At 41.8% G+C, this 22,670-nt stretch overlaps 1 protein-coding gene across 4 annotated transcripts in view; it reads right to left on the bottom strand.

The window, feature by feature from the left end:
- Positions 1-1,106: 1,106 nt before the first annotated feature.
- Positions 1,107-22,670, bottom strand: part of WASHC2A (WASH complex subunit 2A) — a 62,009-nt gene continuing 40,445 nt past the window's right edge. For 2 of the 4 annotated variants that reach the window (XM_049645372.1, XM_049645373.1), the window contains exons 21-31: positions 20,964-21,066; positions 15,618-15,770; positions 12,568-12,750; positions 9,596-9,724; positions 9,385-9,465; positions 8,646-8,771; positions 7,427-7,489; positions 6,857-7,069; positions 4,572-5,189; positions 3,597-3,774; positions 1,107-1,825 (exon numbers count right to left, since the gene is read on the bottom strand). In XM_049645372.1, the coding sequence (XP_049501329.1) occupies positions 1,686-1,825; positions 3,597-3,774; positions 4,572-5,189; positions 6,857-7,069; positions 7,427-7,489; positions 8,646-8,771; positions 9,385-9,465; positions 9,596-9,724; positions 12,568-12,750; positions 15,618-15,770; positions 20,964-21,066 (1,987 nt within the window). In that variant the 3' untranslated portion in view covers positions 1,107-1,685. The remainder of the gene's footprint in view (positions 1,826-3,596; positions 3,775-4,571; positions 5,190-6,856; positions 7,070-7,426; positions 7,490-8,645; positions 8,772-9,384; positions 9,466-9,595; positions 9,725-12,567; positions 12,751-15,617; positions 15,771-20,963; positions 21,067-22,670) is intronic. The other 2 variants (XM_049645374.1, XM_049645375.1) reach the window with 2 other exon arrangements.

Here is a 22,670-nt window from a genome sequence, read left to right as displayed (position 1 = left end):
AGGTATAAGCACTCTCTTCTACCATCAAGTCACTCTCACAGCAGAGCAGCACGAAGAGTTGATCTGTGAGAGCTCTACCAAATCTCTCAAAATCAGCCATTCCAAGTTCAATCTTAAAAGTGCCCAAGGAAGAAGTTAGTGCTTTCAGGATTGGTGAAACCAAATGGGCCTGCCTACGAGACTGTGCCGTGGATGGGGTGCCTGAAAGCCTCATTCAGTTGTGCGAGCAGCTGACTCTTGATTTTGGCCCAGGTCATGATCCTGTGGTTCGGGAGGTAGAGCCCTGCATTTGGGCTCTACGCTAGCAGCACAGAGCCTGCTTGGGATTGTCTCTCTCTCTCCCCCTCCCTCACTCTCTCTGCCTCTTCCCCATTCAGTCACGAGCACACGTGTGCTCTCAAAATAAACATTAAAAAAATTTCTTTTTTAAATAAAAAAAGGCTGTGGCTCAGTTGGGTGGCTCAGTTGGTTGAGCATCCAACTCTTGATTTCAGCTCAGGTCATGATCCCAGGGTCCTGAGATTGAGCCCCACATCAGGCTCTGCACTGAGCATGGAGCCTGCTTAACATCCTTTCTCTTTCTCTTTCTCTCTCTCTCTCTCTCTCTCTCTCTCTCTCCCTGTGCCCCTCTCCCTCATTCTCTCCCTAAAAATAAAAAATAATAATAATAAAACAAATTAAAAAAAAACAAAAACCAAAAAGAACAAGACTGTGCCATGGTTATAGTTTGAATACTTAGCACCAAGGAGGCATAGTCCAAGAAAACACAGACTGGAGGAGGGGTCAGCTACACGTGTAGCTAGTGGCTACCACATTAGACAACAGTTATAGAATATTCCCATCAGTTCAAAGTTCTATGGAACAGTGAGTGCTGCTCTACAGGAGGACATTTCCATCCTCAGCACTTTTCCTTCCAGTATCTGGGTCCATTCTGCGTTTTTCAAAGTTCCAAAGAAATGGAAATGGATGCCTTAGAGCAAGGGTCAGAAAACTGTTTCTGTAAAGGGACAGATAGAAGGTATCTTAGGTTTTGTGGGCCATCCTGTCATAACTACTGAACTCCAGCATCATAGGTAGGGTGAAAACAGCCATAGACAACATGTAAATGAATGGGCATGGTTGTGTTCCAATAAAACTTTATTTACAAAAACAGACAAGAGGGCCACAGTTTACCAAACCTTGCCTTAATTAACCTATAGAGGCATTTTCAAAATTCATTGGAATAAGAGGAAACCTCCTCTCAGACTGCAAAGAGTCATGAAATACATAATCCCATCCCCTTCCTCTATCACCTGCCTAGGCTCTAAGCTAGGGCTTTTATCCATGAAAGGAAGACTCCTGATCATCTGTCTGCCATTGCTTCCTCTGGAATTCCCGCCCACTCATGAAAGGCACACAGAGGTTTCTTCTCCAACATGCCCTAAATCATACTGTGACCCCATCAAGGCTAATTAAATAAAAATATAGTTTAAAAAAAAAAAACAAAACAACACTGTGAAATATTTATTTTTGTTTTGCAGTATTAAGCATGATTAAAACCAGGGCAGAAAAATACTAAGTATGCTGGGTAAGAAAGGTGTACTGTTTCATTATTCGCTTTTTCTAATTCAATTAAGACGATGAGCACGTAAGACAGCATCAATAACTCAAGGATGTAGCTGAAGAGTGAGATGTGATACCCTGCTCTACTGGCCTCCAAAGGCATTCAAGGGATCATCAAATATGTTGGACACCTTCTGTTCAGATCTTGGTTCAGGTGCTGCCTGTGAAGATCGACTTTTTGGTTTGGTTGTCTTAGCCTGGATACCAGAGGAGAAGATATCATCTTTAAAAAGAAAAAAAAAAAAAAAGAAGAAAAGAAAAAGATTTGCTGAACAGGCAAGAAAATGGGTGTTTTTAAGACACATCTACATAAATCACCAAATACTCAAGTCTGATAACAGTATGGAATACCAAGAACACTAAAAGCCAAGCCTCTTAGATACTGGTCCTGGCTTTGCTACTAATTAAGTTTTACGACCACATACAAATCACAAGTTCTCGCAGATCACAATTTTCTCAACTACAAATGTATGCGTGTTCACATGGAGGACAGGAAAAAGGGAAGGATAACTGGAACTCCAATCCAGCCCCTGACTTTACGTGACATTATACCTACTTCTATATTCTCTTCCCACAAGGTTTTCAAAGGAAAGGGCAATACAAATAAGCAAAGGGAAATCCAACATAGGAGTCACCCTCTTTTAAAATAAATGCACCTATCTGAGACATGTCAATTCTAAGAATGTAAGTCTTTATGACTACATTCGTGTTCAGTTGTTTCACTGACTGTAGTGTTTTGTGACTCACCTGCAATGTTACTGCTAAGATTCCATCCTACAGAGATTTGAGCATGTTTACATAGAGATACGTATACACAAATGTTAAAGGCCTGGCATTACTTGTAACAAAGAAAACTTGGCAACAACCTAGATCACCTTCAATGTGCTAATGGCTAAATACAAAAGGATACTACACAACCACTAACAACAAGGAAGCAGATAGATATCTATGTACTGGCATGGGAAGACAGTAAGTGACTAAAAGGACTGCAGAACAGATAAAATATATTCATATTCTGGAAAAAATAAGCATATATTTTTACGTATGCAAAGCTGTATTAACATCACCACAGCTGAAAAGATATATACATCCAACACTCAACAATGGTGACCTCTAGGGATTTTCACATTTTAAATTTTCCAAATAATACTAATCTATTACAACAGGTATGTATTACTTTTTTTGTAATTAAAAACAAACAAACAAAACGAAAAACAGCGAAGTCTCTTCTGCATCCCCTGTGGTGGGAAGCAGGTGGAGACACAGCACACAGCTTACTCCAGGAACAGGCCCCATGTGGCAGTGCAGCTGCTTTCTCCCAATTAACCCCAAGGTCTAGACCTGGGAGAGAGGGGGGAAGGAGGAGACAGTGTGCATTTGGCCTCAACTCAAGTCCTACCCATCAACACCAGACATATCAGAAGCCCCACATTTGAGTTTAGCCATTTGGCTTGCCCAAATGAGCATGTTTACAAACACAGAAGATCTTTTGTGAGATGCTAAGTCTGAGTTATAACCTGCTTTCATGTATAGCACCACTTTCCTCCTGCACTGGCCCCCTCCATTCTCTGAAAGACTGACACTCACTCTTCAGTTAGAACTCTAACTCAGACAAGTGCCCCACACCTGAGGCAGCCACCTCAGCCAACTTCAGTATGTGGGGCAGTTTCTGAGCCTCCCTTCGTAACATCAGAATGTTCTGAGTTATCACAGATAATTGGCAGGGGGCACACTGATATAAAAGTTAAATTATACTAAGATCAAAATCCGGGCTCCTTCAAATTCCTTGATGTCCATCAGAACAAAAAGTTGTTTCACCAAAATAACTAGTCCATTTACTTATCCATTCTCAGCCTAACTCAGGACTATACAGCAAGCCAAAGGAAACCCAGTGGGGAATGATTTCCAGGAAAGGGCAGAAACAAAGGTAGGAGAAGTATCAAGTCCCTGAATGGCAATGACTTTCTGTGTCATGTGTAGAAAATCAAACTTACCCATATCATCATCAAATATAGACTTAGCTTCCACTTTCTTTTTGGACTTTTCTTTTGGTTTTACAGTTAGGTCAGCAAAGATATCAATGTTATCATCAAACAAGTTGGATTCAAATGTTCTTTCCTTCTCTCTTGCTTTTTGCGAGGGTTTAATTGCTTCTGTAGCAAATATATCATCCTTGTTGAGCCAAAACAGAAGTAAAACAATTTTAAATCAAGTTGTAGAAACACAAACTGCCACTGTAGTTTGCAACAGCCACGTGACCTGCTCTCTCTGCCTGGAATGCCCCACTCCAGCTCTCTGCCTGGCCCAGTCCTTGTCTTTCTTCTAGTCCCAGCTCAAATGCCAACTCTGTAGACAGGCTTTCTCTTCCAGTCCTTTCTGAAGGAGTGCCTCCTACCCTTTCCATCACTCTGTCCCACTGACCGGAGCTGTTTTCATTATGCCACTTAACATTACCTGAAAACATTTTATTTATCTGTTGCCCTACCTGTATCCAATTTCCCTTACACACTGGTCCTAGTTCACTTTGTGTCTCCAGTACCCAGATGTTCAATAAACACCTGCTCAGAGAGTAGCACTTGAAGGCCTTACTGCCTGTACTCCAGCTAGGGCCTGTTTCCCCAAGAACCAGAGGCGAAACACTTAAGCTGCACTGACGCTGCTTTATATATGTCATAGAGCAGCATGCCAAGAAAGCTGACTGCAGCAACATGCTGATAAAAACTATGAAAATCAAGACTTGTATCAATGGCCATAGCCAGCCAAGAACCACCTCCACGTGAAACAAAACAAAAACCTACTTCTGAGTAAATTTCAGAGGAACTAATAAAAGATCCTAATTGTAAGTACTAAGCAAATAGGTAGCAAGCAGCAATGAAACGAGCTTATTGCAACCTATGGCTCAAATGAGCCAATCGGGTGTTTGTCTTAACACAGAAACAGGCCCAGAAAGTACTCTCATGTCCTTTTACCTCAAAAATATCTTGTGCTTTTGCGATGGCCTCCTGCTGACCGTTGGATTTGGACTCATTCTTCTTGCCTTTCTGATCTGTAAAGAGATCATTCTCATCTTCCAGGAGCGGGAAAGGATTTGTTTTCTTTGCTGGTTTTGGTTTAACAGACTGGAAGAGATCATCATCACTGCCTGCCTCACCTAGAGTGGGAAACATGGGGCTCTTCTCTTTACTTCCCCCTGTTGGGTTGGCCAGGCCATCTGCTGCCTTTGTCTTGGCTTTTCTTCTCCCCGTGGGCTGAGAGCCAGTGCCCTTGGAAAAGATATCTCCAGAATCAAAAATGTCATCCTCAAGAGGCTGACCCAGAGATTTCGCAAAGGGGCTTCTGTCTACTTCAGGTACAGGACCACCTGCCCAAGTTGGAGTGGCAGCTGCCTCAGCCTCCTCAGAGATGTCTTTTCTCCCAGCTGCCCTGGGCTGTGGTTGAGGGTCACCTGGTGAAATGTCGCCATCTGCCAAGCGTGCAATGGATCTTCTGGGGACACTCACATCCTCGGCCTCACTGGACTCCTGGGCAGCCAACCTCCGAGCCGCACGGGTCTGCGGTCTACGCTTCCCTCTCACTTTGACCCGACTCTGCAATGGCAAAAAACCACATGTTGATCTAACAATTAAAAAGAAGAAGAAAAAGGTGTTCAAAGCTAATGTAGCAAATAATCAGTGACTCAAAATATTATAAGGTTGTCTGGTCTACCTCAATCCCTCAATCAAGATATTATCCAAGACAGAGAAAGGATTATTTCCTAAAGATTTCCAAAGACGTTTAATAGCTACTCCAAGACTATGTTACTCTTAATCCTTTAGTGTTCCCCATGGAGTCTTTGCAGGGAAATTTCTGTTTAATTTCATACAAAAGGCTTCATCTGCTGCTGGAACCCTGCAAAGTAGGCATGCTGGTTCTCTGTGTGCCACAACCCTTCACGGCCCTTACTCTGCCCTTGGTTTACATGTGGGTCTCTTTCAAGAGAGAATTAGGGGGAATTCTAGTGCTAACCTTTACAAGAGGCTAGCCTACAATCAGGCTTCAAAACCAGGAAGATAAGAGACAATCAAAGACAGGGAATCTAACGTGCTCTTCTCTTCAAGTCAACAAACACTAAATTTAAATGTTGAATATTTGACATAAAAAATGTGGCTTAGAAATCAGAACTTTTAATATAACCTCAAAACAGAAGTTACTCATTAGCAATAATGCAGTATTTGTGATATTTTCCAAAATATACAATCAAGTAGTTTTAAGAAGGTACAAGCTTCTTTGGCCAAAGTACTTGGCTATGTTTACCTATTTCAAGGAAATTTCACAAATAATTTTATGAAGTAGCCGATGTAAACTTACCCTCCCCCTCACCAAAGGCTGACAAAAAATAGAACAAAAAGAAGGATATTTTATTTTTCACGAGGAAAAGAGTTTTGGAAACGCTTAAAATGAATGTATTCACCAGAGTTATCTTAGGTGCTGTCGCTTACTCAGACATCAGCTAAGATTTTCTAGAGAAGGAAGACTAGGTAGAAAAAAGAGAACCAACTAAAATGAAAGCAAAACCTCGAAAAGCTCAGTCCATGCAGCACATACCCACACAGTCCTGTGGAACAGGGTGACAGGACCATACCAGCCGGGAAGTAACTGCCATGGGATCTCAGAGAAGGGAGCCTAACACAAGAGGGCACCAGGGGAAATATCACAGAAGCAGTGAAGTTTGAGCAGTCTGTCGATGAGCAAGAGCACTGCTGACAGAGGTAGCAGCACAAGCTGCTGGCAGCAGTGGGTGGTTGTGTGTGTGTTCAAGGAATGGTGCCTGGTGTGACTGCAGTGTAGGCTGACGGTGTGGAGTGGTTGGTGGGCAAGGTGGAACTTTCGGTTAGCGTGGATTGTAAGAGGCTTTAATACCAAACCGAGGAGCCTGAATGTCCTCCTTTGGGCAGTAAGGAGCCAGCAGAGGAGGGACACGATCTGCTCTGTTTAGGCCTGCAGGTGGCAATGCAGGAGAGCTTGGAGACAGTGGGACTTCACTGTGGATACTGAGCAGAATGTAAAAGTAACAAACACGGGCAATGGAAAAGTGGATGCAGAATTAGGAAGGTGTAAGGAGGGTGGAGAGGCTGAAGGAAGGCTGAGGTGCCTCCTTCAAATGGGAGGCAGCCTATGATTGTATAACTGATGGACTAGTTAGAAATATACAAGTTATTCTGGATTAAAAAAAAAAAAAAAAAGGCAAGAAAGCAAGCAAAGGTGGCTTCATCACCTTATTTGCACTGTGTAAGGTGTCTGCCTGAGCTGGAAGATCGAAACTCACACCGGCCTCCCCACTACTAGGAAGAGCGGGCATACTTTCCAGACCGTGGATCCTCTCGGGTTCAGATGAAGGAAAAGCCAATTCTGGCAAAACAGGTTTTACTCCAGAGATCTGGGGAGCCGCTGCAGGCAGCAAGGCTGCTGGATTAATCGCTAAATTTGCCTAAAAGAGAAAAATGACACTTACTCTGTATGTCTTCTTAAACTCAGCAGTCTATGATTACTAGTGTAACACGTGACAAGAGACGCGGTGTACATAATGTATAATACAACAGGAGAGAGAGAAAAATGCAGGGAAGTCTCCCGATCAAGTCTTAGAATTAAAACAGAGGATTATATACCTGTACCCACCACTGGGACCAAAGAAAAGATGTTACAGACGCAGCACACAAGAAGCAACAACTAGAGGGTGGGGAAGAGATGCGAAAATGCCTGGCAACAGTTGACAAAAGTAAATATTCAAAAAAGTTTATAGATGCCACAAGGCAGGCAGTGAAGATTCCAGACACGTTATAATTACTTGTATTTTCCAGATCCGAGGGGATGGTTCTTTGGTTTTAAATGGAGCGGGACCTGGTGAGTCCTGTGTGAAATTACATTTGGTTAACAATCCATTAGGGAAATAGAAAGAAAAGTGTCTCTTGGATTACACTTATGTCTATTAAATTTGATGGAAGGTGAAGCTGTCACTTTCTGTGATTCTAATTAGGGAAAGGCATTCAAATCTCTCCTGGGGCCTCAAAATCTTTCACTTAGGCCTCTTCTGCTGTGTGAGTGGAACGCTGGCAGACCGTGAATGGAGTAAAGGCAGACAAAGATCATGAATTAGATTCGTAAGAACCACAGGGTTATCAGAGTACCAAAATCTGACCAGTTGGCAAAATTACCATGCTGGTTATCCCACACAGCAAATATCACAGAGCACACAGAAAATTCACCCACAACCTAACGCACTGAGGTTCTAGAAGTAAAGGAAGTTGAAACTTGGGACAAGTCGTTGGAGACGTGCTATTCCCAGGGCTTTGTTTTCACAGCTCAGGACACTGAAGCCTCTGAGACATCCAGAGACAGCTGCAATCCAGAACCAGAACTCACTTTCTAGTCATGGCCTGTTCCCAGGAGGAGCTCCGGAGAGAAGACTGCTGAGAACAGAGACCTATCAGCAGTGACCTCAGAAGAGGTAACCAAGAAAATAGGGGAACCAAGGGGAACCAAGGAATTGGATACAATTTATGTTTAATTCTAATGTAATTCTACTCCAAGGTAGTCCAAAGGGAGAAATGGAGGTTCTAAGGGGAAGAAGATTCTTCAACCCTGTATTAACTCTACCTTGGAACTGAATTTGAAGGTCGTCCAAAAACAGTAATCACAAGTATAGCTTCATGAGACTGGAGTGTACAGTGAGAATAGATGAGGCGGCAGAGAAGTGTGTTTAAAACAAAACAAAAGAAAACAAAAACACAGTAGGGGAGCCTGGCTGGTTCAGTTGGTAGAGCATACAAATCTTGATCTCTAGGTCATGAGTTCAAGCCCCACACTGGATGTAGAGCTTTACTTTAAAAATTGTTTTAATTAGAAAAAGAAATTTTTTTTTAAACCATACAATAAAGAGAGAGTAGTCGTCCTAGCTGTTATTTCCTCCCTAATCAAGAGAACTCTGAATACCCTTGGGTATGCATGATGGAGTCCCTCTGTCCTGGGATACAAGCAAGAGCTGAAAGTCCTTAAGCAGTTCTAACCTGAGGTGTTTCCGGTTTCAATGTGCTTTTTTCTTTGATACCCTGCTGAGTGGATTCAGGATGTTTCTGGTTCTTGACAGAGGATACAGAGTGGTCTTTTTTCACTACCTTCTTCTTTTCTGAGATCTTCAAAAGAAAAAGAATACCAACCACCTGTCATCTATCTCAGAAATTTTAAAGAAAAATCATAATACATAAAAACAATCTGGCTTCTGAGTTTTGGATCATTTCTCGAATGAGAGTTGAACTAATACAACATTTGAACATTTCAACATTAGGTGAACTAATACAACTAATGCAGCATTTCAGAAATGGCATTCTAAAGACCGTGACCTTCTCGGGAGTTCCTACTATGCTAAACAAAATAGAGAGTGCTTAACAAAATCTACTGGGGTGGGGACAAATGACACAAACAGGCTAACACTCAAATTTAAAGCTTTGCACCTGAAAGGCATGGGTATTTAGTCACCGTGTGGCACGCACTGGTCTTTCAATAAACAACTTAAAAACCAAACAAATCTGTAATACAGTAAGAGCTTGGGTTAGTTAATGCTTTAATGTTAATCAGGAAACATAAGATGAGGACACCACAAACGCTATCATCAGCGTGCCATTTGCCATTCCTTCACTGGTAAGCGCCAAAATTCTCTGCATGTTTTCCTTACTCTTGTAAGTACACATTAATTTCCTTCCCAGAGGCCTTCCCCACACCCCAGTATTGAAAGCAAAAGGCTGATACCAAAGGCTGTGACTTGGCAGGGCTGAAAAGATCATCATCTTCATCATCCCCAAATAGGCTCCCAGCACTTGGCTCTAGTAACTGGAATAGACAAAACTCAGATTCAATATTCAAAACAAAAGCAGTTTACAAAAAGAGCCAGGTGAGCTATTGACTTATAATATCTAATACAGTAACAAAGTCATGATGTGAAGAACCTTTTGAAACTGACCCTGGTTTTCTTGGTGCCAGAGAAGAGGTCAACATCTGGATCATTGTCCTTCTGGAGCTTGTGACTAAAAAGGAGCTCTTCATCCTGAAAGACACCTGTGCTCTTTGGGCGGGTATCAGGATCAGGACCCTGGAAAAAAGAGGAGTTGTAAGGATTTACCTCAAGGAAATCACAGCTACAAACATGCAACTACAGAGATATCCCCTGCAGCTGTTTCCAATGACTACAGGCTGGACACAGCCTAAGTGCCAATCACAAAGGGAATGACACATTCACACAACACAAGGCTATGGAGCTCCCAGAGATAGTGGGAAATACGTTTGCAAATGCAGATCTGGAATACATTAACATATACATCATCTGGAAAGATCCTCCTTCAGCCTGTTACAAATGTCTGAACTTTTTATTTATAAAACAACCCATTAATTCCATAATGAGAAACATTTTAAGGGTGAAAACACAGAATCAAGTAAGTTTTCTCCATCTCATTTCCAAAGGGAAGAAGAGCAGCTGACTTAATACCAGAAACTACACAGTGGTCAAGTGTGTATCCCTAATCTGTCAGCGTCTTACTCTAAAGACCTGGCACAGGGATGATGAGCCAACCTTCTCCTATGCCCACCCACCTTCCATCCCACTATCTTCCAAACAAGTTATTTTTGCTTGATAGGGTAGCTGACATTTGAAAATTACTATTCACATTACTTGATTTGACACTGTAATATCCCAGACATGACATTCTTAAATACTTCCCTATTTCTTCTTTATTTTTTGCTTTTTTGTTTTTGTTATTTCCAGGGGGCTGATTCAGAAGAGCTCTTCTTTATGTTAAGTACAAGCTACTGTAACAGAGCAGTGGAAGGAATGCCCCGAGTCAGAGACCCAAGTCCTTGAAGGGGATTGATAGGAACAAAGGCTGGACACAAGGACAATGATAAGTAAGGTACACATTAAAAACCTGAGGACACAACATCCTGACCTTATGGCTTGCAAGACCCTGGGGCTGACAGACCAAAGACCCACAAGTGCAGAACGCGCATTCTCCTCTTCCACCTCTGCCCAGGGTAACCCCTAGACTGGTCACAATGCTTTTGCTTTGCGGGTACAACCCCCCCACCCCGACAATGGAGAAAGGCTGCCATGACCTTTCCTATACAATCTTTGAAGGGTCAAAAACTACCTCTCCCAACCTGTGGGAGGAGCTCCCCAAAGGACTGGAAGCAGCCTCCATTAGAGACCACCCCAGCTCCCAGCCCAGAGAGACCCTATAACATCCAATCTCAAAACAAACTGGGGACAGGCTTCACCTTACAGAACATGCCCGCTCTCCCACCTTGAGAGTGTTTCCGCTTTCATAAATTCCTTCGTGCTACTTCCCTTCTGGCTGTTTTTATTTGAAAGCAGAGCCTCACATAAATCTTGTGTGGAATCCAAGAACAGAGACTTCCATTCACACAATGCAGACTCTCTCACCCATAACATTTAGTATCACGACCACAGATGAAACAAAAGAACCCTCACAACTGAGGAGATGTGTCACATTAAAAATTCACTAATTATTATTACTGACTACACATAAAAACCCACAGCAACACAGTAACACAGTAGCTAAGTTTAAAAGTTTCATGACCATTGGGGCACCTGGGTGGCTCAGCTGGTTAAGCATCCAACTCTTGGTTTCAGCTCAAGGTCACAATCTCACGGTTCAGGCCCCACATCAAGCTCCACACTGGCAGTGTGGAGCCTGCTCGAGATTCTCTCTTTCCCTCTCTCTCTGCCTCCCCCACTCACTTTCTCTGTCTCTCTCAAAAAATGAAGAAACTTAAAAAGTAAACAAATACATAAAAATAAATAAATGAAAATATTTTTTAAAAAGTTTCACGACCATGAAAATCACAGTACAAAATCACACAGAGTAAAAGACTGGAAGAAAATACAGCAAGTAATTCATATTCACTCTGTGTAGCTCTCGTTCATAAACAGGGTTATACTTCTACTGTAATAAAAAATAATAAAACACTTTTTTATAGAAATCAACATGGACCATTTCCTCAGTTTGGTTTACGAAAAGCACTGGCAATATGGCCTGGCACCTGTTTGGGTTTCCTTTTTTTTTAAATATCTCTATTGAGATAAAACTCATACACCATAAAATTCACCTAGCGTGTAATTCAGTGATTTTTAGTATATTCACAGAGTTGTGCAAACACCACCACCAGGTAAGTTTAGAACTTTCCCATTACCCCAAAAGAAACCCCAAACCTATTAGCAGTCACTCTCCATTCTCATCCATCCATTCCCCCAGACCCCGGCAACCACTTCTACTTTGTAGCTCTATGGATTTGCCCATTCAGGACATTCAAATAAATGGAATCATAAAATACGTAGTCCTTTATCACTGGTTTCTTTCTTTCAGCATGTTTTCAAGGTTCATCATGTTGCAGCATGTATCCGTAACTTATTCCTTTTATTACCAAATAATATGCCATTTTGAATAGATACACTACATTGTTTATCCACTCATCAACTGATGGACTTTGAGTTCTTTCCATCTTCTGACTATAATAAATATAAATATATATATAAATATAAATACAATAAATATAAATAACGCTAAGAACATTACATTCTAATTGTGTGTGAATATGTCTTCATTACTCTTGGATATATACCCAGGAGTGGAATTGCTGGGCCTTGTGGGGGACTCATGTTTAACAATTTCAGGAACTACCGAATTGTTTTCTGAAGTGGCTACACTAATTTACATTCCCAACAGCAACGCAGGAGGATTCTAGTTTCCCCACACCCTCACTCACATGTGGCCATTACAGAAAAAAATCAACAAGTGCTAGTGAAGATGAAGAGAAACCAGAACCCTCAATTCTTTAGTAACTCATATGACAGAACTGACACCTTAAAATGAGATTCTTTAACCCTTTCAAAACCCTGAAACTTTATTGCTTTTTGCTCACCTTTCCCACTTCTTTCTTTGGAGCATGGATGCTGTTTTGATCTTCTGTTTTATCTTCTTCCTCATCAAATAAACTAAGAACAGTTTTGGTTCTACTTTTGGTTCCTTTGTCCAAGGGGGATGATGAAGAAAATAAATCAGAATGCTCGACCGACTCCTGAGTAGATACAGTCAAAGGTCCTCCCTGAAAATGGAAACAGTAAAAAAAAAAATAAGTAACATCTAGAAATACAAATTCTACTGAGGGGCCTTCCCAACTCTTCATTAATTCAGTAACTGCGACATTTGCATGTTTCAGGGCACTATAGCTAATCACATTAATCCCAAGTAACAAAATACTAAGGTCAATTCTCAATCAGCTACTCCAACAGAGACTCTTACACAGGTAATTCACAGCCAAAGATGATTTTTCCAACCAGTTTAAAGTCACAGGTCCCTCCAGCCTATCAAGAGATATACATATTTACAACCCTGATCTACATCAGTTGCTCATGAGCTATAAATAACTTGCCAGTCACAATGAGAAAGAATGAAATATGGCCCTTTGTAGCAACGTGGACGGAACTGGAGAGTGTTATGCTAAGTGAAATAAGCCATACAGAGAAAGACAGATACCCTATGTTTTCACTCTTATGTGGATCCTGAGAAACTCATATGTTTTCACTCTTATGTGGATCCTGAGGAACCCATGGGGGAGGAGAAGGAAAAAAAAAAAAAGAGAGAGAGGTTGGAGTGGGAGAGAGCCAAAGCATAAGAGACTCTTAAAAAATGAGAACTGAGGGCTGATGGGGGGTGGGAGGGAGGGGAGGGTGGGTGATGGGTATTGAAGAGGGCATCTTTTGGGATTAGCACTGGGTGTTGTATGGAAACCAATTTGACAATAAATTTCATATATTAAATAAATAAATAAATAAATGTCAAAAAAATAATAAAATACATTAAAATTAAAAAATAATAATAATAATAATAACTTGCCAGTCATAGAGAAAGCACAAATATCCATCACTAGGAGTGGATCATATTATTTCCTAGTATTTAATTAATACCTAAGTCCCAAGAAGAAACCTGACAAAATTACTTAAATTGTAGAAGGCTCACACTGTATTATGCAATTATAAGAATCACTAAAATGATCCTAAAATGTAGCATTTATTCATTCAACAAGTTCCACATTTCAAGTAAGATACCATTGATTTTAAGATCCACTATTACTCTATGAACCACTGAGAAAGAAAAAAACAAGTCTAAAATATGCCACTGATTGTGAAATGCATCCTAATTTGAGTGGTTAAACTGTGAAAACTATGCTTGTTTGAAGAAATATGTAATTTATTTTTTTTTAAGTTTATTTATTTTGAGAGAGACAGAGATAGTGTGAATGGGGAAGGGGCAGAGAGAGAGGGGGAGAGAGAGAGAGAGAAGCCCAAGCAGGTTCTGAGCTGCCAGTGTAGAGCCTGATGCGGGCCTTGAACCCACAAAGCCGCAAGATAATGACCTGAGCCAAAACCAAGACTTGAACACTTAACTGACTGAGCCACCCAGGCACCCCAGAAGAAATATGTAATTTAAAAGTGCCTAGGGGCGCCTGGGTGGCTCAGTCAGTTAAGCGTCCGACTTCGGCTCAGGTCATGATCTCACGGTCTATGAGTTCGAGCCCCGCGTCAGGCTCTGTGCTGACAGCTCAGAGCCTGGAGCCTGTTTCAGATTCTGTGTCTCCCTCTCTCTCTGCCCCTCCCCTGTTCACGCTCTGTCTCTCTCTGTCTCAAAAATAAATAAACGTTAAAAAAAAAAAAAAATTTTTTAAAGTGCCTAGTATGGGGGTGCCTGGGTGGCTCAGTCGGTTAAGTGGTGACTCTTGATTTCGGCTCAGGTCATGATCTCACAGTTTGTGAGTGTGAGCCCCGTGTCAGGCTCTGCACTGACAGTGTGGATTCTCTGCTTGGGAGAAGCAGAGATTCTTGGGATTCTCTCTCTCCTTCTCTCTGCCCCTCCCCTGCTCATGCTCTCCCTCTCTCAAAGTAAATAAAACTTAAAAAATAAATAAATAAAAATAAAAGTGGCTAGTATGTGTGAGGTAACATGCTAAGTACTACAGATAAAATGATGAGCAAAAGAAACCTGGTCCCAATCCTCAAGGAGCTTCCACTCAAGTCAGGGCCAGCAGCACAATAAGCAATTAGAATTCAAGTATGGAAGGGGCTATGACTGGGGTAACTTGGGCTACAGGAACAGAGAACAGGTCCACATAGAAACTACAGGTAGACAATGTCACAGTGTCTCAGGCACAAGTGAAAAATTTGTATCACTGCAGCTCTAAGGAGCCTCAACAGGAAAAGTATATACAATATTCTTCACACAGGTCCTGAAACAGAGGTTAAATGTGAATAGCTGAACACGCAGAGAACAGGAAAGGTTAGAAATAAAAGAGGTGCACATCACTGACCTCCAGGTGCAGCCAGCAGCCTTTTCACAGGCTCCTGCAGGAGATAACAGACCACCCAGGAGAAGAAAGCAAAGGTTTTAGAAGGGAGATAAATTTCACTTTGCTCTCTAATTCACAGCCAACACCCACTAAATGTAAAGGAATGGGAAACTAAAATCTTAAAACTGCCATTTTAATTCAAGTACAAGTGGAAGCAGGGATAACAGAAATGCTACAAAGAGAACAAGTCAGAAAGAGCAAACATGCAGAGAGAAAACCAAAATGAAAAACAAGATGTGGAAGAACACCCTGGAGAGAGAAAGGCAAAACGGACATGGGCACAAGATGACAAAAGAATGTAAAACAGGAGACACGCACATCACTGTGTGCACATTTGCCCAGAAAAGAGACCCAACAGCAAGAACGATGTTGAAGGTTTCCCCGAATGGAGGGATCCGATTTTCTTCTTCAGACTTTTCAGTATTTTCAAAATATTCAACAAAGTAGCCATTTATTTTCTGTGGCAGAAAAAGGTAAGGGTGTGTGCATTTGTGTGTGGGTGTGTCTGCATTTTACCAACCATGAGAAACAAACACCTCAGAATATAAATGCAAAAAAAAGAAGTCTACCTTTTCTGACTCCTCAACCAAATGAGTGCTCCCCACTGCTGATGAGTCTTTGCCACCATCAACCTTCTTATCCCCAGGTTTCACTCCGAATGGTGCCTCCTTTTCTTCGTCGCTGAACAGCAAAGGTGGTACTTCAGGGACAGTCTCTCTTTTCTACCAAAAGAAAAGCAAATGACATCCTTAAAAACAAAACTGTGGGGGTGCCTGGGTGGCTCAGTCGGTTGAGCATCCAACTCTTGATTTGGGCTCAGGTCATGATCTCAGGGTTGTGGGATCAAGCCTCACATTGGGATGTGCGCGGAGCGTGGAGCCTACTTAAGATTCTCTCTCTCCCACTGCCCTTTCCCCACTTGTGTGCTCGCTTGCTTGCTCTCTCTCTCTCTCTCTCTCTAATTAAAAAAAAAAGTGTGCTTTACTAGCATGACAACATAAAGAACAAGGTGAAACCACAATCTTCTTGAGGGAGTTAGTGAAATGTGGAGGGAGAGACAGTGCGGGAAGTGAAGGGGGCACAAACAGGGAGAAGCAATAAACGCCACCACCTCACTTATAGACACAGCACTTCACAGCTTCTGCCACTGTAACGCCTGCACCTGTCTCCGTGTGTCCATTCACTTCACAGATACTGCTATTGATTAGAACCTTATGTCTGACTCCCAGATAACCACTAGTCTCTCCTCTCTGCCTCCGTCCTCCCGCATTTCAGGTCAATGATGTCATCCAGAGCTGCCTCTGCTAAAAGAAAATACGCACCAGATTGCTTCATCTCTCGCCCCAAAGCTGCACTATTTGCATTAAGTAAATGCTAAATGTGACTATCAACTAATACCTCATCTTCTCCCTTTGTTTACCTGCATCTTACCAATCTTCCCTATTCCTTTTCTTCTTTTAAGTTTATTTATTTTGAGAGAGAGAGCACAAGCAGATGAGGGGCGGAGAGAAAGAGAGGCAGAATCCCAAGCAGGCTCTCCGCCATCAACACAGAGCCTGATGCAGGGCTTGAACTCACAAACCGTGAGATCATGACCTGAGCCAAGATCAGGAGTCAGACGCTTAACCGACAGAGCCACTCAGGTGCCCTCAATCTTCACTATTCCTTAAACCTACCGTGAATTTGCACCCTTCCCTACTGTCTGTAGAAGCAAATCCTCATCTTTCAAGCAAGGCCCAGCTTGAGGTCCCCATAAAGGTTTCTCTACCTTCTTCAGTAAGTATCAGTTGCTACACTGGTAAGATTATTTATCTGTCTACCTCGCTTTTATTTTCTTCTTAACTTACATTAATAGCTATCACATATGTCTGTCTATTCCCTTGAAAGGATAATATAATTCAACAGCGAGTCATGGTGTTTGATACCAAGTAGATGGTCCACACCAGTTTGTGAGTACTTTGCTCAATCTGTCATGTTCCTGATGGGGGAGGCAGGGATTTCAGGGATTAGAAAACTGAGGTTATGTGACTCACCTAGAGTTATCAGCATCCTTGGGGAAAATGATCAAAAATTCTTGAGGAAAAACTATAACTCTATCATACCAACTAGGTGAGACGTTATGAGGAAGTAAGCTTTGAAGCAATATCTAAATCAAGTTAGGAAGACAGATTTGGGAAATCAAAGAAGAATGCTCCTTAACTATGAGAGAGAAAAAATTATAAATGAAGAAAAAATAGAGTAAGATTTTTAATTATTGTTAGGAAGAGGTCCTTAAAATGTATAATCAGTTTTAACCTGAAATAAAAGGCTGGAAACCCACAAAACAATTTCAGAAGAGGTAAGGCAATACTGAAGTGATTAAAGGAAAAACTTTTGGTGGAATGCACTGGGCTCTCTGAAAACCACATACAACTTCAACGCAAACCGGTCAGGGTGAAAAATGAGACTTTAGTATGGCCCCTTAAACCAAGGAAAACGCCACCCAAACTATCGGTTGCAAATCTTCCTAAAGATAAAGCTGACTTCATCTTCATCGTGAAATTAATTTCTTTGACAGGTTTATAACAGAGTCACAGCTAACTTTAAAATATTCTAGGATCTCTAAACAAAAAAAAAGTGTTTTATACACTGCTGTCTGAAGGGAACTGTATTTCACAAATGGTAAGAATCTGTGTACAGTTTGTTCAGCTACGTGAGATGTAGATCTTTGACCCTCTGTCTTATTTAACAGTCATAATTACTACAGGTTGAAAGAAGTTTTCCATTTCCATGCCCTTTAAAATTTATTAGGTTATTGCTCATTTATCTAGAGAAGAAGTTATTATTTACAATCTACAATGAAAAACCACTCAGATCTCCTGACCCTTTTAACCACAGAACCACTTGATGTCATCTTTAGGGAGACGCCAAGTATGGGTGATTCGAAGAAAAGATCACGAGCACCTCAGAAGCAGCAGGAGGGAGCCCCGGGGCCCAGGGAACACAGCATGTTCCTCCCAATGCTGAAGGCTTCTGGTGCAAGCTGTGCACACCCACTTAGCGGGAATACGGTGGAGGAAAAAAGTCCCTAAATCATCAACTGACAAGTGCCTGGTCTGGGAAGCTTCCACAGGACAAGTTAACAGTTGCACTATGTCTGACAAAATGAAAACTGCTTCCCGATAAGAGAGACAACAACCTTCTCTGGAGTAATCTGGGACAGCAAGAGTCACCTAAAGCACACGGAGAGTGAGGCTGGAAGAGATGAGTCCAGTGTGAATGAGATTACGGGTGGCACTGCAGGCTCAGGCATTTGTGACAAGGACATGATAGGATCAGGCTGCCTTTAAGAACAGAACCAGAGCAACAGCAAGAAGGGCAGATGAAAGGAAGGAGCGTTCGAGGAGAGGCCAGATAAGAAATTATCTCAGTAGTCAAGGCTAAAGATGACCCGGAAGTTGGGATGGAAAGAGACATCCCTAGAGGCGCTGGTGTGGCACAGCGTCCTGATCTTGATCTCGGCTCAAGTCACGATCTCACAGTTAGTGAGCTGCAGCCCCGCACTGGGCTGTGCGCTGAAGGCACAGAGCCTTTTTGGGATTCCGTCTCTCCTTCTCTCTGCCCTTCTCTCACTTGTGCTCTCTCAAAAAATAAAATAAATAAATAAACTTTAAAATAATTTAAAAACTTAAAAAAAAAAGGGGGGGGGGAGAGAGATCCCTAATAAACAGGAAACAGTGACAATTACTCCATCAAAGGCAAAATAAGTCACACATACCCTGGGACAGCTACACTACGGAATACTGATAGTGGTGAAAAAAGAAGCTAAAGCTTATGGAAATGAAAAACATGCCGCAGGACAAAACAACTTACAGAAAATGTACAACATGACCTCATTTAACTAAATAGAGTGAATGCCTGGAAACAGGCCTGAAAGGGGTGACAATGCACTGTTACCAATGACTACTCTGGCAGGAGCATAAGGACTTTGTATTCTCCGTGCATTTTCTAAACCTTTTTAAAGAAGACATCCACATATTACTGCATAATGTAAAATAAACTTGAAACAAAAATTATTTAGGAGGAATGGAAAAACCAAGTATCAGCCTCTAGAAAACAGAAGTTCAAAGGCTCCTTTACAGTCTTATCTCTCCTTCATGCAGGAGACAGGAGACAAACCTATGCAGGTAACAGGGACTTGGTCACCCATCACCACGGTGGGAGGAGGAGGGCCTTCCTCATCAAGCATGGGTGGCAGAGTTGCCGTGGTGGCTGCTCCAATGTAGGAGGGGTCCCACGGGCTCATCCCTTCTTCCTGGTCTTAAGTGTCTTTTTGCCTCTATCACGTGCCAGATTTGAATGGCGTGGAGTTGGGAGTCGAAGGCCTGACAGCAGGCTGTGAGTTGGTTTGATTCTTGGCCTTTTAGGCTAACCCAGGTCAGATAAAGGAGTTCTAATCCATGGGGTCTAGCCTAAAAAGTTCTACATTTCCCTTCGGGGCTGTTAGCAATTGCCAGCTGGCAGTAAAATAGCTGTTTGGCCTCATTTTGTTCTATGTGCACACACTCACATACACCCACTAAGGAATGAGCTGGGGAAAGATGAATGACAGGCCAGGGCAGGATCCCAGTATGCCCAGGTTCCCTGGATAAATGTAACATAATACCAGCTTCCTCTCATTCTTTAATACTCCTTTTTGATATAACTAACATCGAGATTGGCTAAATCTTTAGCTGAGGTGATTGTGGTAGTGATGTCATTTAGATGTAATCACTGGGATCCTTTACACCAGATGCCACTGATGGACTTTTTTTTATTACATACTTTAACTTTTTTAATGTTTTTTTAGGGGCACCTGGGTGGCTCATGATCTCACGGTTCATGAGTTCAAGCCCCGCATCAAGCTCTGTGCTGACAGCTCAGAGGCTGGAGCCTGCTTCACGATTCTGTCTGTCTGTCTCTCTCTCTCTGCCCCTCCCCTGCTCGCTCTCCCTCTCTCTGTCTTTCTCTCTCTCTCTCCCTCCCAAAAATAAATATTAAAAACATATATATTTAATGTTTTTTAGGTTTATTTATGTAGGTAATCTCTAAACCCAACATGGGGCTCAAACTCATGACCCTGAGATCAAGAGCCGTGTGCTCTACTGACTAAACCAGCCAGGTGCCCCCTTTACTTTAATTTTTTTAAAAATTTTAACCATGGCAAAAAACAAAATGTATCATCTTAACCATTTATAATTCAGCAGTGTTAAAAATATTCACATTGTTATGCCACCAATCTCCAGAATTTTTCCATCTTGCAAAACTGAAACTGTCCCCTTGAACAACTCCCCATTTCCCTCTCCTGCTAGCCCCTGGCAACCACTAGTCTACTTTCAGCTTCCATGAATTTCACTACTCCAGGTACCTCATGTAAGTAGCATCATATACTATTTGCCTTTTTCTGACTGGCTTATTTCACTCAATATAAAGTCCTCAAGGTTCATCCTTGTTCTGGCAGGTGCCAGAATTTCCTTCCGTTTTACTGACTGGCTATTCACATAAACTGGGACCAAAGCGTTGGTACTTGAAACATGTTCCTGAAAGGAATAATGTGTGCCTTAACTGACCTGGTCTAATGTTTGCACAATTCCATGCCACTGGGGCTAAGCCTGGCGACCTGCCCAGAACTGCAACGGTGCTCTCCCCTCAGACTTCAGAAACCCACCCCTGATGCTGAAGGGGCTGCAGGACATGAAGGAACCCTTTCCCCCACGCTTTGCACATGTGCTTCATCAAATACCATAACTAGATGATCTATTTCTAAAACTAGGCAAATAGGTTTTTCCATTAGACTTAGCCCACAAGGTCAGGTTTAGGAGCTGATTCAGGGAAGTATCACTATTCACATAAGATCATGGCAAGGATATTTCCTGGGTCTAGGAGGTCAAGAATACCGTTGCTGCAGGAGGAACAGATGCAGGAGGAGAGCCAAAGAGAGAGCTTCCACTATCGGCATCATCTTCAAAGAGGAGTGACACTCTCTGGGTCTTCTTTTGGCTATACAATCAAGCAAAAGGTCAAATTAAAGGCAGGTATGATTAAAAAAATATATACAATATTCCTTCCAGGCCATACTTACAGGAACCCACCTACCACCAAAACACCCAAGACATCTGCTGACCTTACGTAGTTGAAAGCAAATGAGAAAAACTTTTGAAGTAGGTGCCATTTGTGTCTAGCAAATCATCAGCCTGTCTCTCATCCTTATGTGGAAGAGTTCAGGGGCCTTCTCTACTTGTCCCTTTGATTCACTGTAGGAGCACTAACTGTTAGCTTTGCAAGTATTTAGTATACGTGCTGCTGAAGCGAGCACTAGCTTTGCAAGTATTTAAAAGCATGTATGGGGATGCTGGGAGGAGAGGTAGGTTTGGAGTAAAAATACTACAAAGATTTGCATTATTCAATCTTATAAGGACCATTAGCTTTCTAGAATTCTCTAGATACACAGAAACGAGATCTCCAGCATTTGTTTTCAATAAAGAATATAGTGGGGTTGGGGCGGGGGGGAGCACCTGGCTGGTTCAGTCAGTAGAACATGTGACTCTTGATTCCAGAGTCATGAGCTCAAGCCCCATGATGGGTGTGGAGCCTACTTAAAAACAAAACAAAACAAAACCAAAAACAGTGTGAAGTTAAAATATTGAGAGAAAGAGAGAGAGAGAATATACTGGGCCCTTTCAGCCACACTCTCGTCACCACCTTCCTCTAGCTGGTCTTCACCTACCTTCTCACCTAGATTCTGCCCTGGCTCCACAGAGAAGGTAACCAATAAACAGAACAAATACTGATCAGAGCTTTTAAGGGACAGATATATGAAAGTGGAGAATCACAGGGAGGCTTAGCAATAGACATGGGGAATCCAGAACAGAAAGCATTCTAACTACTCAAAGGTCAAGTTCCAGTTTTCACCATGTGATAAGGAATCATCCAACTAGCACACTACAGAATTACCAAAGTAATGCAAACTTTAAATTCAATTTTAGCTAGCTAAAAGTAATACTAACATGTTATTTCACCAAATTGTTTACCATCTATATCTACTTACGTTAGAATATAATTAACATACACACTGATAGGTCTATATTATAACCTTTTTTGTAAGTTTAATTATTAGCAAGACACTAGGAAACTTATTCATTAGTTTAATACCTACTTCTGCCTATATCTTAAAAAAAACAAAAACAAAAACAAATACAAAAAAACTAAGGATCACAGACTAGGGAACAAAACTAACCAAATAGTTGAGTGCACTTAATTGGACATACACACTAAAGAATGGTTAAACATTAAGACTATACCCTGAATAAGTTATAAAAGCAAAAAGCCAATTTGTAATCACACAGTACGGTAGTATCTAATATACCTTTATGGATATACACCAATAAAAATTTATATAAATTATAACCAAAACAGTTGACTTCTAGATGACGAGCAATCACTATATCAGATGCCTAAAGAATACCAGAAACCAAGGGGCGCCTGGGTGGCTCAGTTAAGCATCCAACTTCGGCTCAGGTCATGATCTTACAGTTTGTGGGTTCGAGCCCCGCATCGGGCTGACAGCTTGGAGCCTGGAGCCTGCTTTGGATTCTGTCTCCCTC

This window comes from Panthera uncia, chromosome D2 (genome assembly GCF_023721935.1).
Source record: "Panthera uncia isolate 11264 chromosome D2, Puncia_PCG_1.0, whole genome shotgun sequence".
In the NCBI taxonomy this organism is placed as follows: domain Eukaryota; kingdom Metazoa; phylum Chordata; class Mammalia; order Carnivora; family Felidae; genus Panthera; species Panthera uncia.
This window is presented reverse-complemented; position numbering and strand designations above follow the sequence as displayed.